General features: G+C 40.3%; 1 protein-coding gene across 1 annotated transcript in view; it reads left to right on the top strand.

Annotated features, from left to right (window-relative positions):
- Nucleotides 1-750: 750 nt before the first annotated feature.
- Nucleotides 751-19,277, top strand: part of LOC139751558 (uncharacterized) — a 346,101-nt gene continuing 327,574 nt past the window's right edge. The window contains exons 1-4 of the mRNA XM_071667109.1: nucleotides 751-861; nucleotides 11,664-11,804; nucleotides 12,065-12,246; nucleotides 18,307-18,407. Of these exons, the coding sequence (XP_071523210.1) occupies nucleotides 11,672-11,804; nucleotides 12,065-12,246; nucleotides 18,307-18,407 (416 nt within the window). The 5' untranslated portion in view covers nucleotides 751-861; nucleotides 11,664-11,671. The remainder of the gene's footprint in view (nucleotides 862-11,663; nucleotides 11,805-12,064; nucleotides 12,247-18,306; nucleotides 18,408-19,277) is intronic.

Raw genomic sequence — 19,277 nt, 5'->3', positions numbered from 1 at the left:
GAGATAGAGGGAACGAGGAGAAGTGGGAGACCAAATTGGAGATGGAAGGATGGAGTGAAAAGGGAACGAGGAGAAGTGGGAGACCAAATTGGAGATGGAAGGATGGAGTGAAAAGGGCGTCCTAGCTTCGTCTCTTCGATGTATATCAACTGACTGTTATATTTCTCTTGTATCTCCCCTGATGATGTGATTATTACACGAAAGTGCACTTGGGAACTTTTCGTGTTTCATTTTCCCCGTGGACTCATAGGAATAACTTGATCACGCGCAAAATTGTGATCCTTTCCAATATATATATATATATATATATATATATATATATATATATATATATATATATATATATATATATATATATATATATATATATATATATATATATATATATATATATATATATATATATATATATATATATATATATATATATATATATATATATATAAAACTACTGGTGTTACCGGTTCCGCCCGCATGAGGTTTCACAGCAGGTGAAGTTACCATTGGTGATGCTGTATTATTGGAGAATAGTCTCTTCAAAAAATAACATCACTCCAAACGAGCCTATGCTTCCTTGATACTGATGATAACACAGCCTTGGGCTGTAGGAACATTTAGAAAGACATTCTGCAGAACACCAATTAAGTTCCTTAGAAGCAGGTCATGGGGTAATGATGTATAAGATAATATTGTTACTTCTTTCAGTTTTTAATATCCCGCCATATTGGGTTTGGGGTCTCGATACGTGACGTCACAGGCGAAACGTAGAACCGCCATTGCTCTAGCGACTCGCACCAAACAAAGAGTCGTATTCGTTATTTCGTCAATAATTTCTCACCGTTCTTCAATATCTTTCTCGAGGTAAGTTGAGCAAGCATAAAGTCACCGGCATTTTTCACTAAAGGAGGCGACAGGAAAAGATGTGGAGCAGGTATCCCTTGCGGAGAGGCACTAGATAACGGCGGAATGATACTTCGGGGGGGGAGAAGGAAAACAAAACAACACAGACAAATGACAGGTTGGGCATTGGCTTGGCGATCATGGATAATATGTGGACTACTTACGATGACTTTATGATTAAACATACAATCCATGTAAAGAAATATTGTGTGTTTATCCAAAGAAGCGGCAGGAGGTGTCCTGAGATTGGGGAACAACAGTGTCGTCAATTTTTTGGAACAAACATGAGTAAAGTTCCAACTAAGAGCAGAGGTCTACAATAGATTATGTCTTAGCATCTTTCATTGTTTGTCATCATTCAGTGTATATTTGTTGCAATTTGAATAAATTTCCTCACCACCAGAAGAGGAAGTCATCCTGAGAAGGAAAGTGTTCATAGATACAATAGAACCGAGTCCAAAAACATATTACTATTATGCATAACTTTCCTGAGTTTACCTACATTCCTTCACAATCTGCCCAATTAAAGAGTTTGTTAATGAATGGCTTCGGTATTAATTTTTTTTAAATGTACCATTTTAGGGGCACTACTGAAATAAAGCACTAGACTGGGCAAATGCGAACGAAACAAGGGGAGCATGAATTGTTGCCTTTTTGTGTAAGAATGAAATAAGGGTTGTGATTAAGTAAAATGAGATGAATGTAAGAAACAAGTATAAGTGAACAGAAGCTATGAAAACTTATTTGAAACTCAAGTAAGAACTAAGGTTTGATGTTCAGCAACCTTCTCAAATATATCGCACACTTGTCATGTTCCTTTTTTCCCAATTGGTTGCAAGTAGTTTTAGGAATTTAACCCATTCAGTAAGAAGAAAAAGAATCCTAGAAGTTGAAAGCAGATGACAGCAATTTTACATTTTTCAATAACAAACAAAATCATATATTCAAGTTACTGGGAATATTTATGTAATATAAAAATATAATATCCAAAATTGTTTACTCATCCCACATCATTGTAGCCCCAGACTGTCATCATATGCATCATTGAATGTAATGCTTCATTTATTCCCATCTAAATCTCTTTAACTAAGCATTTGGGGTTCATTAAATTCCTTTCTTCCAAATCCATTTATCATTGTCTGGCACTTAAACTGGTCTCTGGTATTTTACCTGGTAATATTTCAGTTTTGGGGCACGACTGAAATAACATACTAACATAACTATAGAAATACCAGTGAACTCCTTGTACCTAGTAGAAGTTATCTATTATGGGTAACATGCTTTAGAGCATTACATTTTATACCGTAATTATTGACAGTGATAGTGTGTGGGCTTTGATATGAGGAAATATCAGGTGAAAATAGGAGGAACACTTCCGTAAATCAGCAAAATTGATGAAAACTTCACACAACTTACCCATGCTACCTGTTATGATATTTGCGATGTTAACTGAAGAATGCAAGTGTTGTCATTTGTAATTAGCCGTTAGAAAGTTTGTTAAGTGTATTTCTTGCTTGCTAAGTATGTATGCTTACTTGTTTTAGAAAAACAGATGGAATTTTTTTGTAGCATTTATGGATCTAGAGAAGGCATATGATAGAGTTGATAGAGATGCTTTGTGGAAGGTATTAAAAGAGTATATGGTGTGGGAGGTTAGTTGCTAGAAGCAGTGAAAAGTTTTTATCGAGGATGTAAGGCACGTGTACGAGTAGGAAGATAGGTAAGTGATTGGTTCCTAGTGAATATTGGTTTGCAGAAGGGGTATGTGATGTCTCCATGGTTGTTTAATTTGTTTATGGATGGGGTTGTTAGGGTGGTGAATGCAAGAGTTTTGGAGAGAGGGGTATGCAGACTGTTGTGGATGAGAGGGCTTGGGAAGAGAGTCAGTTGTTGTTCGCTGATAATACAGCACTGGTTTCTGATTCAGGTGAGAAACTGCAGAAGCTGGTAACTGAGTTTAGTGAAGTGTGTGAAAGAAGAAAGCTGAGAGTAAATGTGAATAAGAGCAAGGTTATTAGGCTCAGTAGGGTTGAGGGACAAGTTAATTGGTTTGTAAGTTTGAATGGAGAAAAACTTGAGGAAGTGAAGTGTTTTAGATATCTGGGAGTGGATTTAGCAGTGGATGGAACCATGGAAGCAGAAGTGACTCATTGGGTGGGGAGGGGGCAAAGGTTCTGGTAGCATTGAAAAATGTATGGAAGGTGAGAACATTATCTTGTAGAGCAAAAATGGGTATGTTTGAAGGAATAGTGGTTCACCAATGTTATATGGTTGCAAGACGTGGGCTGTAGATAGGGTGGTGTGGAGGAGGGTGGATGTGTTCGAAATGAAATGTTGGAGGACAATATGTGGTGTGAGGTGGTTTGATCGAGTAAGTAATGAAAGGGTAAGAGAGGTGTGGTAATAAAAAGAGTGTGGTTGAGAGAGCAGAATAGGGTGTATTGAAATGGTTTGGTAACATGGAAAGAATGAGTGTGGAAAGATTGACCAAGAGGATACATGTGTCAGAGGTGAAGGGAACATGAAGTGGCAGACTAAACTGGGGGTGGAAGGATGGAGTGAAAAAGATTTTGAGCGATTGGGGCCTGAACACATAGGAGGGTGAAAGGCATTCAAGGAATAGACTGAATTGGAATGATGTGGTATACTGAGGTCGACATGCTGTCAGTGGGTTGAACCAGGGCATGTGAAGTGTCTGGGGTAAACCCTGGAAGGTTTTGTGGGGCTTGGATGTAGAAGGGGAGCTGTGGTTTCGGTGCATTACATATGACAGCTAGAGACTGAGTATGAACGAATGTACGCTTTTTTGTCTTAGCGCTGCCTTGCAAGCACGCAGGGGGAGGGGATGCCATTTCATATGTGGCGGGATGGCACCAGGAATGGATGAAGGCAGCGAGTATGGATATGTACATGTGTATATATGTGTATGTATATGTATGTATACGTTGAAATGTATAGGTGTGTGTATGTGCATGTGTGGACATTTATGTATATACATGGGTATGTGGGTGGGTTGGGCCATTCTTTTGTCTGTTTCCTTGCGCTACCTCGCTAACGCGGGAGACAGCGACTAAATATAATAGATATGAATAATATAAATATCAGAAGGAATGTTACAACACAGAATGGACCAAGCAGTGAAGGGGAAATCCAAAGAATTAAACTTTTAGGTGCCTGTTACCCCAAATGTAGTTCATCAGTTGATACTGGTAAGGTTAAAAGCAAACGCTATGTTAGGAAAAATAAAGAGAATATTCATATATGGATAGGAAGGGTCAACACTTTCTATACGTTCTTAACTGATCAAGTAAGGTCTGGGCTGTTACCTGAGTGCCCTCTGTCTCCACAGGGCTTCCTTCACTATTCTCACCTGTTCATGTTCCAAGATGTGACTCTGTTAACATTTATTGATGTCTATGTAAAACTTTCTTCTGTGAACTGCTACAATTTGCTTCTGAAGATGCGTTGAAATAAATGAAAGCACTTAAATTTTTCTCCTTTGATTTTACCTTTGTGGTTTACAGGTTCATATATATAGTTTTTTTTTATATTATGCATAATTGCTGTTTCCCTCGTCAACGAGGTAGTGCTGGGAAACAGACGAAGAACGGCCCATCCACTCATATACACATGTATACATAAACGCCCATAAACGTACACATACATATATGTACATACACACACACGGACATATACATATATACACATGAACATATTCATACTTGCCTTCATCCATTCCTGTCACTACCCCGTCCCACAGGAAACAGCATCGCTACCCCACACTTTAGTGGGGTGGCATTGGTAAAACAGACAAAAAAGATCACATTCGTTCACACTCAGTCTCTAGCTGTCATGTGTAATGCACCGAAACCACAGCTCCTTAATCCACATCCTGGCCCCACAGACCTTTCCATGGTTTACCCCACACACTTCACATGCCCATGTCCATTGACAGCACATCCACCCTGTTATACCACATTGTTCCAATTCACTCTGTTCCTTGCATGCCCCTCACCCTCCTGTATGTTCAGATCCTGATTGTTCAAAATCTTTTTACTCCATCATTCCACCTCCAGTTTGGTCTCCCACTTCTCTTTGTTCCCTCCACCTCTGACAAATATATCATCTCTGTCAATCTTTCTTCACTCATTTTCTCCATATGTCCAAACCATTTCAACACACCCTCTTCTGCTTTCTCAACCACAGTCTTTTTATTTCCACACATTTCTCTAACCCTTTCATTACTTACTTGATCGAACCACCTCACACGACATATTGTCCTCAGACGTTTCATTTCCAACACATCCACCCTCCTCTATACCATATAACATTGTTGGAACCACTATTCCTTCAAACATACCCATTTTTCTTCTCCTAGCTAATGTTTTCTCTTTCCACACACTCTTCATTGCTTCCAGAACCTTTGCCCTCTCCCCCAACCTGTGACTCGCCTCCACTTCCATGGTTCCATCTACTATTAAGTCCACTCCCAGATATCTAAACACTTCACTTCCTCCAATTTTTCTCCTTTCAAACTTACATCCCAATTAACTTGTTTCTCAACCCTACTGAACCTAATAACCTTGCTCTTATTCACATTTAATCTCAACTTTGTCCTTTCACACACTTCTCCAAACTCAGTTACCAACTTCTCACTTGAATCAGCCATCAGAGCTGTATCATCAGCGAACAACAACTGACTCATTTCCCAGGCCCTCTTATCCCCTGAGAGAAGATCAGTGGTGAAAGCTGAGAGATGGTGCTCAAGGGAAGGTTACATCTGAGACCATGAATTTTACAGAATTGAATAAGGAAACTTTAGCATAAGTGATTTCCCATCCCTAAAATTTTGGAGCTTTGTTTCCATGTACCATGTGAAGCCTTGCCAGTCTACTTTCTTGTAGTTTGTGCAGTCATTTTGATGGCTGTGGGTTTGTTGGCTTAGGCATAGAGTTATGAGAATGGGTATGTGGTCAGAGGAGAATTCATATAGTGTGTTCTACATGGACCTTGTGTGCAGTTCTGGTGTGTATAAGCTAATGTTTACCCATATTTGTTGCTGAAGGTGGTGGATTAGGAGTCTAGTTGTGTGGTTGCTTAGGTTGAGGATGTTTAAGTTTATACACATTTCTACAAATACTGCTATAACAGACCATAGGACCCTTTATGTCCACAATGTGACTGCTGCTGTGAAGACTCCAAATACTCACTGCCAGAGCCTTGCCCTCTCTTTCTATAGACACATTCACAGCAGCACCATACTTTATGACCTGAACCTCACCTGGTGGACATTGCCACCAGCCTGAGTGCCAAAGGAGCTTTATAAACATAGAAGGGACCTTTTGGGCAGGAAGTAAGTAGTAAACATATTACAGCCTGGGATTGAGAAGGTTAGTGATAACAGCACAGTGACTGAGCTTTGTACTGTTTATCATATATCCCACTTTGGTGAAGACTACTGTTTTGGGCTTCATTTCTCATACAACACTTGACAGCACATATTACATGCACCCTTTCACTCTCCTCTCCAGTTTTTTCTCCTAAAAAAGAGAGTACAACAGTATTCAGACTCACCAGGGCCAAATCAGAATGGCATTACTGGTCGAGGGTGCTAGTTGGTTTCCAGGGCTCTTCTGACCAACATTAAGCAACTAAGACCTATGTCACTCCTCTTGACACAACTCCCAGATCTGGCTCTTTCTTTATTTATTTGTACAACATTCATGGTCTCAGATGTAACTTTCCCTTGAGCACCATCTCTCAGCTTTTCCCATTGATCTTCTCTCTGAAGCCAAACTGCAAAATGGTACTGCTCTTGTGCCCTACCAGATCTCTAATTTTTTACTATCATTTCTGCTCTGAGAGTAGTGTTTGCATCTACCATAATACAAAAATTCCCATTGTTCACCAACATATCTTGAGTCTCCTAATTTTGATGTCATCTGGCTTAGAATTTCTTTATCCTCCATAACTTTAAATGTTATATATATCCCACCCCCCTTATCCTCTACATATGTACAGACCATTTCATTTCTTGCAATGAAGTGTTGCTTTCTTCACTTCCATACACTGACTTCCTCAGTGCCTATTCCATATGAATCAGCTTGGCTCTACCTAGGATTATCTTAGCATAGCTGAGGCCTTTTCTGTTTCTCTCCTGAATGATCTGAAACATATAACCAGAGACCCAAAATGTGTTCCTGACCATCATAACCACTCTCCCGACACACTCAATATCTCTTTTACTGCTGAACTGTCACTATACCTTTAGCAAGACTGTATAGGCTGTATCATTGTGAGTACAGTCTCAGTCTCATCGAAGAACCTCTCATTCCAAAGAAATCAGCGTTTCCCTGTTAATGGAAGTGGTGCCACCTTCGGCTGCAGGGGCCCAAGTATAGATGTCCTGGGTATCACCAGGATTTTTTCTTAGAATGACATCCTAGGTATCACTAGAATTCTTTCTCAGAAAGAGATACTGGAGTGATTATAGACGAGTTAAAAGACTTGATCAATCTATTGGTAACTCTCCAACTGATAAAACTGCTTTTTTTTGGCACCTTATTTTCCTCTAACTTTGGATGATTCAAATTTTAATCCTCCTCTCCCTTCTGCCTCTGAGCTTATGCCATCACCTATGTACTCCTTGCACATGGTCTTTTAGACAGTCTCCCTGATTGTGGTCAACAAGGTATATGGCTCAGAAGACATACTTCCTTGTGTTCCAATGGAGTGTGCCTCTGAGCTAGCACCAGTCCTTACTCACCTATTTCTCCTTTGTCAAGACATTCCCTTCTGCTTGGAAGCATGTCTTGGTACAGCCCATCACTAAGAAAGGAAACCACTCTAACCCCTCCACCTGTCTGCCTGTGGCTTTCTCTTCTGCTGTTTCCAGAGTCTTTGAAATTCTCATAAACTCTCATTTTCTCAAACCCTTAGAATCCCATTCCTTTCTTTCAGATCACCAGTATGGATTTTGCAGTACTAGTTGGACTGATGATCTCTCCTATGTGACTCACCTCTGGTCCTCTCCTCTCAGGGATTTTGATGAAACTTTTGTCCTAGCCTTCGACATCACCAAAGCATTTAACTTGTTATGGCATATGTCTTTACTTTCTAAACTCCATGCCCTTGGTTTGCTTCTGTCTCTTCTCTATTACAGTTTCCTCTCAGGCTGTTCCATCTCATTAGCTATTGATTGTGTGGCTTTCCCCTCCTTTTGTGTCAACAATTATGTTACAAGGTTCTGTCTTATCACCTGCTCTCTTTCTTCTTTCAATAAATGATCTCTTCTATTTCTAACCTTACTCACTCTTATGCTGATGATTCCACTTTACATGCATCAATTCACTTTTCCTCCCTTCCTCCCCTTTATATACATTCCCCCACTCTTACTTATTATATTTCCTCTCAGTTCTGTCTTTAGTAGTGTTAAAATGCAATTTCTTCCTTTATCTCTTTCTCAGTCATTTGTTTCCCTCTGTTCAGTTTCAAACACCCCAGTTGAACCATGTGATAATGTAAACATGTTGGACATAACTATCTCCTCCACTGTTGTCTTGGAAACAGTGTATAATTAACACCACAGTCCAGTTTCAAATAGCTGGGTGTGTTTTATAGGCACCATTATTATTTTTCTTGTGAGCAGCTGTTTCACATCTATAGACATTTTAACACCTAAGCATGGAATACTGCTTTCATATCTAATGGGGGATTCACCATTCGACTCTATATTGATTAGAGTAGAATCAAAAGCCTTCGTTTTCATTATTACCCCTGGCATCATCTCTCTTCAGTCTTCCCTTTTCCATACACTGTGATGTTGCTGCTCTATGTCCATTCTCTAAGTATTATGTTGGTCACTGTTCTCATGAACTGTCTGCATATGTCACCATCCCCACAGTTTGGACCTGCGTTGTGTGTTTGGCTACTGGTTCCCACAACTTGTGTGTGAAGACTGGCCACTTGAGAATTGGCTGTTATGATACCTCCTTTTTTTTCCTTAAACAGCTAAGCTGTGGAAGTCTCATCCTTCTTTTGTCTTTTCCTCCTCATGTAACCTTGCTTCCTTTAAGAAGGTCTACAAACACTTGTGGAGGCCTGATTAATTTCTTTCTTTCTCATTTACGTTTTCTTTCACTCCAAGATGGCCCGATTGGGGCATCTTATTTTTCTGTGCTGTATTAGTCCTTATAAAAGATAAGATTCAGGACACTCTTGGTCACTTACTACAGACCACATACTTATTTGCGTGATGGTAAGACACCTCCAGAAAGTGAGATGTCAGTTACTAGCTGTGTATGAAAGATGTTCAAGGTCCATTGAAGATTTAAGTTGAATCATATCATATGTAAATGTCATATGTCAGTGACTCATGTATACAGTGATTATTGTGTGATTTGATTATATTGTAACCCTCGTTTTGTAGACACTTAAGAAAAATATGAGGAAGCAGGAGGCTAATGAAACCATAAAGAAGCAAGACACAAACAGTTTGGTCTTGTTATGCAAAAAACTGAATCACAGTATTGAATTATTTAACGAAATTCCCCATCCTAATTGATCCTTAAACAGTGAACAGTTTAGGCTACAATGATAGCTAACCATCACTGGGTTTGCTAACCCACATGTAACTTCACAGTGAAATCCAGCAATTATATTATTTTTTTATTTTGCTTTGTCGCTGTCTCCTGCGTTTGTGAGGTAGCGCAAGGAAACAGACGAAAGAAATGGCCCAACCCACCCCCATGCACAATGTATACACACACACATGTCCACACACACAAATATACATACCTATACATCTCAATGTACACATATATATACATACACAGACACATACATATATACCCATGCACACAATTCACAGTCTGCCCCCATTCACTCCCATCGCCACCTCGCCACACATGGAATACCTTCCCCCTCCCCCCTCATGTGTGCGAGGTAGCACTAGGAAAAGACAACAAAGGCCCCATTCGTTCACACTCAGTCTCTAGCTGTCATGCAATAATGCCCGAAACCACAGCTCCCTTTCCACATCCAGGCCCCACACAACTTTCCATGGTTTACCCCAGACGCTTCACATTCCCTGATTCAATCCACTGACAGCACGTCAACCCTGGTATACCACATCGATCCAATTCACTCTATTCCTTGCCCTCCTTTCACCCTCCTGCATGTTCAGGCCCCAATCACACAAAATCTTTTTCACTCCATCTTTCCACCTCCAATTTGGTCTCCCACTTCTCCTCGTTCCCTCCACCTCCGACACATATATCCTCTTGGTCAATCTTTCCTCACTCATTCTCTCCATGTGCCCAAACCATTTCAAAACACCCTCTTCTGCTCTCTCAACCACGCTCTTTTTATTTCCACACATCTCTCTTACCCTTACATTACTTACTCGATCAAACCACCTCACACCACACATTGTCCTCAAACATCTCATTTCCAGCACATCCACCCTCCTGCGCACAACTCTATCCATAGCCCACGCCTCGCAACCATACAACATTGTTGGAACCACTATTCCTTCAAACATACCCATTTTTGCTTTCCGAGATAATGTTCTCGACTTCCACACATTCTTCAAGGCTCCCAGAATTTTCGCCCCCTCCCCCACCCTATGATTCACTTCCGCTTCCATGGTTCCATCCGCTGCCAGATCCACTCCCAGATATCTAAAACACTTTACTTCCTCCAGTTTTTCTCCATTCAAACTTACCTCCCAATTGACTTGACCCTAAACTCTACTGTACCTAATAACCTTGCTCTTATTCACATTTACTCTTAACTTTCTTCTTTCACACACTTTACCAAACTCAGTTACCAGCTTCTGCAGTTTCTCACATGAATCAGCCACCAGCGCTGTATCATCAGCAAACAACAACTGACTCACTTCCCAAGCTCTCTCATCCACAACAGACTTCATATTTGCCCCTCTTTCCAAAACTCTTGCATTCACCTCCCTAACAACCCCATCCATAAACAGATTAATGTTAGAGCTAATTACTGTACTGTAGGTAAGGCTTGCATCTCTGAGAAAGACACTAGAAATGAAAGAAATCTGCAAGCATCATTGTGTGCTCTGAACAGATTGCCAAATTCATTGTGCAGCATTCTCAACAAAAAATGTGAATCTGGTTGTGTTCTGTCATGGTCAACAAGGATGAGTAGTTCACACTAACAGCTTGGGTTATAACATGAATGCAAGACTAGATACCTTACTGTTAGGGCATCTAGTTTGGCATTCATGATGTAACCTAAGCAGTTAGTGTGGACTACTTACCCTTGCAGACTGTGACAGAACACAACCAAATTCACACTTTTTGTTGAGAATGCTGTATAATGATTTTGGCAATGCAATGAGTGCACACAGTAATGCTTGCAGTATTTCCATAATCATAATACATTATGGTTTTACAGCCCACAGCAAAACAGTACCTATATTGTATACTTATTTGGGGTGCAGGACTTTGGACTAGCTTTTATTAGTGGTTAGTGAACATTGAGGTCACAAGTTGACCCTGGCTAAAGGAAAAACTCCATGACTGCACGATTCGTTTTAAAGGACTGACTGGCTGGCCTATAAATGACTGTTGTAAGGGGATTCTAACATTTTTATGATGGCTGGCTTCTTATGTCAGAATCCAATGCTTTGGCATAATAGAACTGTAAGTATCTGTCTTTCAAGTTTTGTTGAGTTAAGAAGATATACTGTGTTTGGGGAAATTGTACAAAAGCTGAGATTATCATATTTCCAGACAGGAATATGGAAGTTGCAGAGGTGACTAACAGTGACTTGGGACCCGGTCCAGTAGTTGTTGGCACTGATGGGGAACTCCAGTATGATCTCAGTCAACAGACTGGTTCATTCTTGACCAACACACACATTGTACCACAAGGTGAGCATTATACATTGTCTTTTGGGTTATTGAAAGAAAAGCTTTATAAAGTTAAGTTTATAATCAGATATTCCTTTTGATAAAAGTGATTTGTCATTATGTACTGGTTTTCATTAGCATCAGATCAAGCCTCCAGTCATAAGCTCAGCCTTCTTACTGTACTCTTAACCATAGAGCAAGAGGCATCACACATACAAATGCATGATGAATTTTGGTTTCTCTGCTGTATTTTTTTATGTGATGAATTGGAATATCAACAGATGGAAGTGGGACAATGCTAAGTTTACCTTTTCAACTTGTACAACTCCATGATCCTGGTGGAGAGGCTGGAGTTGGGCGAACTGCTGTGTCTTCAGGAACATCAGGGCTTAGTGGGCACATTATTGTGAAAAACAACCCTGATGGTTCTCGAACATTTCTCTTGGATCCATCTGAAGTTGGGGTAAGTATTACATGTGTCATTCCACATTTGTAATTCCCAGTTTGTACCATATGGGGTGTGAGTTTTACACTTGAACATTCTCCTCAATCATATTTTTATTTTTTTTCTATTTTTTTTACACTTTTTGCTGTTTCCTGCATCAGCAAGGTAGTGCCACGAACAGATGAAGATAAGCCACACTCGCTCACATCCATTCTGTAACTGTTTTGTGCAGTGCGCTGAAAACACAACCCACTATATGCAAGCAGGCCCCACAGGCCTTTCTGTGGTTTCCCTTAGCTATTTCACATTCCCTGGTTGTGTCCATTCATTGCACGTTTCCCCCTGTGTACCACATAATTCCAATTGAGTTTACCATGTGCATGCCTCAGAAATATATGTTCTTGCTTTCCTTCCATTAACACTTTAGTCTTCTCTTTCTCCTTTTCCTCTCTCTTCTGACACATACACACTCTTTGTCAACTTTTCCTCTCATTCTCTCAATATGTCAAAACCATTTCAACACACTATCTTTAGCTTTCTTGACCACATTCTTATTACCACACCTCTCTCTTACCTTTTTATTACCTACTTGATCAAACTATCTAGCACTACATAGTTTCCTCAAACATATCATTTCCGATACATCCACCCTCCTGTTCACATTCTCATCTATAGCCTATGAATTGCATTCATACATTGTCATTGATTTGGACTACTATACCTTTGACCTCCCTACATTGACCTGTTTCCTCACATTCCTCAATGCACCCAGAACCTTCACCCCTTCACCCACCCTATGGCTCACTTACTCTTCCGTGGTTCCTTTCACTGCCATGTCCACTTTAAGGGATCTAAAATACTTCACTTCTTCCAAATTTCCTCCATTCAAACTCACACCACATCTAACCTATCCCTTTTGTCCTACTAAACCTAGTAATGTGCTTTTATTCATGTTAACTCTCAACTTCCTCCTTTTACATGCTTTCCCATACTCAGTTAAAAACTTCTGCAGTTTCCTACTTGAATCTGCCACCTGTGCTGTGTCATATACAAACAACAACTGGCTTACCTCACTTCTCTGTCTTACAGCTTAAGTTTTTGTATGCTGTCTGCTTTAACCATGTTTTTTGTCATTTTATATCTATTCAACCATTCTTGTACTATAAAAGTATTATTTCACATTTTTCTTAACAAGCTTTTCACATGATTTCACATTCAATCCTCTGTTTGTTCCATCCCAACATCTCTCAAAGAATTGTTCCCTGTCCATGTTATCAGTCTGTTTTAAAAACTTGAAGGCTGTGATCAGGTCACCCCTCACTCTTCTATCTTCCAAGGAGGGCAAATCTAAGGTCTCTAGCCTTGTCATGATACTCAGCTCTCTTAATTTTGGCACCATGTTTGTTTTCCTCTAGACTTTCTTTATTTGCTCTTTATGCTTCTTTATGTGCATAGACCGAACTTGAGTAGCACATTCTGGTTTTGGCCTTATGTACGATGTGAATAGCTTGCTGAATATTTCCTTATCCAATAACATGAATGCAGTTCTAGTAGTTGCAGACAGATAGTTGATCTCCTTAAGATGTCCTGATGAGATGGTAGTTTGGCAACAGGTTAGGGATAATGTTGACTCCTATACCTTTCTCATACTCAGATCCCTGCAGCTTATATTCTGTCAGATGATGGTAATATGAAGGCCTTCTTCATTGTAACCCATCCTCATTACTTTACATTCACTTTATGTTGAATTTCATCTACCATGTATCAGACCAACTTTGGAGTCTGTCAGGATTCCCTTGTAGTTGATACAGTCCTCCTTTGTTTTTACTTGCTGATAGATCTTTACATCATCTGCAGACATATTCAGGTAGAAGCCAATAATTTCTGGCATGTTGTTTACACAGATCAAGAGGAGTGGTGGTCACAGAAGAAAATCTCACAGCACCACACTGGTGACCTCAACCCATTTTGGGAAGGTTGCTCTGAGATGCTCCAGTAAGATAATCTTTCCATTGAAGGAGTCTTCCTCTTATTCCTTCATAGAGATCCAGCTTCTCAATGAGCCTTCTTTGTGGGATAGTGTCAAATGGCTTCTGGCAGTTGAGATACAAACATTCCACCCAGCCATCTGTTTTGTTATTCTCTCTCAGAACTCCAAAAGGTTTGTTACACTTGACCCCATTCCCTAAACCTGTTTCATATCTCACAAAATAATTTTTCTCAGTAGAAAGTCATCCACTTGCTTTCTGATTATGTATTCCAGAACCTCACACCCCACACTCTTCAGTGAAACTGGCTTTCAGTGTAGCACCTGTTTCTGATCTCATTTTGCACAGACAGGTATTACATCTGCCCACTTCCATTCCCTTGGAACTTTGCCTCACTCCAGAGACATCTCAAACAGTATTTTAAGTGGTTTATTGAGCATATCTGCTTCCATCTTCAGTACATATTGTGAAATTTTATCAGGTCTATGTCTCTTGTATTTGTCAAGAATTTTTAGCTTTATTTTGATATTTCTTTATATCATTGATTTCTAAAAGTTGTAGCTATGCCATATCACTGTTGTTGGGGCTATATTGTCTTCCACTGTGAAAATGCTTTTGACTGTACATCATCCCCAACAATTCTCCCCGCTGAATATTTCAGCTTAATTACATGGAGGAGGGTGATAGGCATGCAAGGAATAGAGTGAATTAGAACAATGTGGTATACTGGGGTTGACGTGCTGTCAGTGGATTGAACCAGGGCATGTGAAGTGTCTGGGGTAAACCATGGAAAGTTTTGTGGGGCCTAGATGTGTAAAGGGAGCTGTGGTTTCGGTGCATTATACATGACAGCTAGAGACGAATCTAAATGAACGTGGCCTTTGTTGTCTTTTCCTAGTGCGACCTTGCGCGCATGCGGGGTAGGGGGTTGTCATTTCATGTGCGGCGGGGTGGCGATGGGAATGAATAAAGGCAGCAAGCATGAATTATGTACATGTGTACGTATATATGTACATGTCTTTGTATGTATATATATGTATACGTTGAAATGTATGGGTATGTATATATATGTGTGTGAACGTGTATGTATATACATGATTTTGTGGGTGGGTTGGGCCATTCTTTCATCTGTTTCCTTGCGTTACCTAGCTAACGCAGGAGACTGCGATTAAGTATAATGAATTAAATGAATATATGAATATTCTTCATATCATTGATTTCTAAAAGCTGTTGCCATGTCATATCACTGTTATTGGGGCTATATTGTCTTCCACTGTGAAAAGGCTTTTGACTGTAGATCATCCCTTAGAGTTCTCCCCTCTGAGTATTTCAGCTTAATTACATGCAGGAGGGTGAAAAGCATGCAAGGAATAGAGTGAATTAGAACGATGTGGTATACTGGGGTTGACATGCAGTCAATGGATTGAACCAGGGCATGTGAAGCATCTGGGGTAAACCATGGAAAGTTTTGTGGGGTCTGGATGTGGAAAGGGAGATGTGGTTTTGGTGCATTATACATGACAGCTAGAGATTGAGTGTGAACAAATGTGGCCTTTGTTATCTTTTCCTAGTGCTACCTTACGTGCATGCAGGGGAGGGGGTTGTCATTTCGTGTGTGGCGGGGTGGCAATGGGAATGAAAAAAGGCAGCAAGTATGAATTATATACATGTGTATATATGTATATGTCTTTGTATGTATATATATGTATACGTTGAAATGTATAGGTATGTATATGTGCGTGTGTGGACTTGTATGTATATACATGTGTATGTGGGTGGGTTGGGCCATTCTTTTGTCTGTTTCCTTGCGCTACCTTGCTAACGCAGGAGACAGCGACAAAGCATAATAAATAATGAATAGATATATATATGGAAGAGTTTTGGTGAGAGGGGCAAGTATACAGGCTGTTGTGGATGAGAGGGCTTGGGAAGTGAGTCAGTTGATGTTCGCTGATGATACAGTGCTCGTGGCTGATTTGGGTGAGATACTGCAGAAGCTGGTGACTGAGTTTGGTAAAGTGTGTGAAAGAAGAAAGCTGAGAGTAAATGTGAATAAGAGCTAGGGTATTAGGTACAGTAGTGTTGAGGGTCAAGTCAATTGGGAGGTAAGTTTGAATGGAGAACACGGGAGGAAGTGAAGTGTTGTAGATATCTGGGAGTGGATTTGGCAGCAGATGGAACCATGGAAGTAGAAGTGAGTCACAGGGTGGGGGAGGGGGCGAAAGTTCTGCGAGTGTTGAAAAATGTGTGGAAGGCGAGAACATTATCTTGGAAAGCAAAAATGGGTAAGTTTGAAGGAATAGTGGTTCCAACAATGTTATATGTTTGTGAGGCGTGGGCTATAGATAGGGTTGTGCGGAGGAGGGTGGATGTGTGTAAAATGAGATGTTTGAGGACAGTATGTGGTGTGAGGCGGTTTGATTAAAGAATGAAAGGGTAAAAGAGATGTGTGGTAATAAAAAGAGTGTGGTTGAGAAAGCAGAAGAGGGTGTATTGAAATGGTTTGGTCATATGGAGAGAATGAGTGAGGAAAGATTGACAAAGAGGATATTTGTGTCAGAGTTGGAGGGAACAAGGAGAAGCGTGAGACCAAATTGGAGGTGGAAGGACGAAGTGAAAAAGATTTTGAGCTATCAGGGACTGAACATGCAGGAGGATGAAAGGCATGCAAGGAATAGAGTGAATTGTAACGATGTGGTATACTGGGGTGGACGTGCTGTCAATGGATTAAACCAGGGCATGTGAAGCGTCTGGGGTAAACCATGGAAAGTTTTGTGGAGCCTGGATGTGGAAAGGGAGCTGTGGTTTCGGTGCATTATACATGACAGCTAGAGATGAGTATGAATGACGTGGCCTTTGTTGTCTTTTCATAGTGCTACCTTGCGCACATGTGAGGGGAGGGGGTTGTCATTCATGTGAATCATGCGGGGTAAACCACAGAAAGATCTGTGAGGCCTGTTTATGATTTGGGAACTTTGGTTTTGATGCATTACACATGACAGCTAAAGAATGGATGTGAGCAGATGCAAGTTTTCTTCACATGTTTCTGGTGCTACCTCGCTTATGTGGGGAACAGCAGTCAGGTTTGAAAGAAAATAATAGTGATAATAACTTTACTGTAGTGCAGGTGATTTAAAGGCATTCCATGGGACACCCTTCTGCTGCAATTGTTTTTGAAGTCTGTGTTACCAAGTTGTACATCATTTATTGACAGCTTTTATTCATACTTAGGGTGTTAGAAACATGCATAACACTCATGTAATATGCATATATACATATATAAACAGGTGCTTGTGGTGCTCCAGGACTTTGGCTGTACAGAATGAGCAGAAAAACCACAGGAGTTACATTAATAGTCACAGATAGTAGGAAGAACTACAAGCGTGGGCACCAGATATTGGGGGTAGTAGCCTTAGTAGAAACAGATACATTACCATGTTGAAATGTGTGTGATATGTAATTCAGCAATTCTCAAAGAGGGCCATTTGGCACCCAAAGGGGCCACATGAAACATCAGGGCCTTCAGAGGGCCACAGTACCTGTTGAGGCTCCTTAGGCTTTGACTGCCATACATATCATTTCTTTCTTGATATTGTAAATATCAAAAGATGTTTTCTCTGAGGTGTCGATTTAGGTGGGCTAAACCGTCATTATTGTGAATTGTAAAGATATTTCACATATTGCAAATAGTATAAGGGTTATTAAGAAATATTTGGGATTTCTACAAGTATGAGAAAGCAATTCTAAAAGTTCTGGTGAGGATAATTGTGGCATTAGTGGTTCTTGCTAACAGCACACCCTGCTACCATCTCTAAACCTTAAACCATATGAAGTTAATATTTGAGAGCTTTTACCAGAATAAGGTATGCTTTGGATGGCAGAGAATTGAGAGAGCAATTGAAAAGTTTCTCGAATATAAAGATATATGAAAATGTATATGTTTTGCTAATTTACAATGCTTGACAGGATTTGGCATTTTTTTTTGAGGGGGTGGGATGAGGGAAAGGGGAAAGTTAGATGAGGTTTAAAAATGGGTTAAAAGCAAAGGAAGACAATATTATCTGACCTTTATTCAACATTATTCCCTAAGCTCTCAGTGGGTGGGGAGGATGGAGGAGAAGGCCGCATGATACCACTCCATGACCTGTCAGAAGTGGCAGTTGGACCTGCTTTGATGGATCTTCAAGAGAGGTAAGCAGTTCAGGATATTTTTCAGGTGTAATAAAAGTTTTGACCCCCATATGATTGGTAATTTCTAAGTAGTCTTGTTATTATACGTAATTCCTGATCATTTCTCATACTGTCTGAAGTCCTTACTCATCATAGAATTCACAAATAAGATTAATAGCTTCTTATTAATAACATGTATCATATTAACTTGCTATAAGTGGAAACATAAGAAAGAATACAATTACAGTACAACAAAACTGATTTTTTTTTTTTTTTTTTATACTTTGTCGCTGTCTCCCGCGTTTGCGAGGTAGCGCAAGGAAACAGACGAAAGAAATGGCCCAACGCCCCCCCATACACATGTATATACATACGTCCACACACGCAAATATACATACCTACACAGCTTTCCATGGTTTACCCCAGACGCTTCACATGCCTTGATTCAATCCACTGACAGCACGTCAACCCCGGTATACCACATCGCTCCAATTCACTCTATTCCTTGCCCTCCTTTCACCCTCCTGCATGTTCAGGCCCCGATCACACAAAATCTTTTTCACTCCATCTTTCCACCTCCAATTTGGTCTCCCTCTTCTCCTCGTTCCCTCCACCTCCGACACATATATTCTCTTGGTCAATCTTTCCTCACTCATTCTCTCCATGTGCCCAAACCATTTCAAAACACCCTCTTCTGCTCTCTCAACCACGCTCTTTTTATTTCCACACATCTCTCTTACCCTTACGTTACTTACTCGATCAAACCACCTCACACCACACATTGTCCTCAAACATCTCATTTCCAGCACATCCATCCTCCTGCGCACAACTCTATCCATAGCCCACGCCTCGCAACCATACAACATTGTTGGAACCACTATTCCTTCAAAC

The sequence above is a fragment of the Panulirus ornatus genome, chromosome 11, assembly GCF_036320965.1.
Source record: "Panulirus ornatus isolate Po-2019 chromosome 11, ASM3632096v1, whole genome shotgun sequence".
Classification (NCBI taxonomy): domain Eukaryota; kingdom Metazoa; phylum Arthropoda; class Malacostraca; order Decapoda; family Palinuridae; genus Panulirus; species Panulirus ornatus.
The sequence above is the reverse complement of the archived record's forward strand: the minus strand, read 5'-3'. Positions and strand labels throughout refer to the sequence as shown.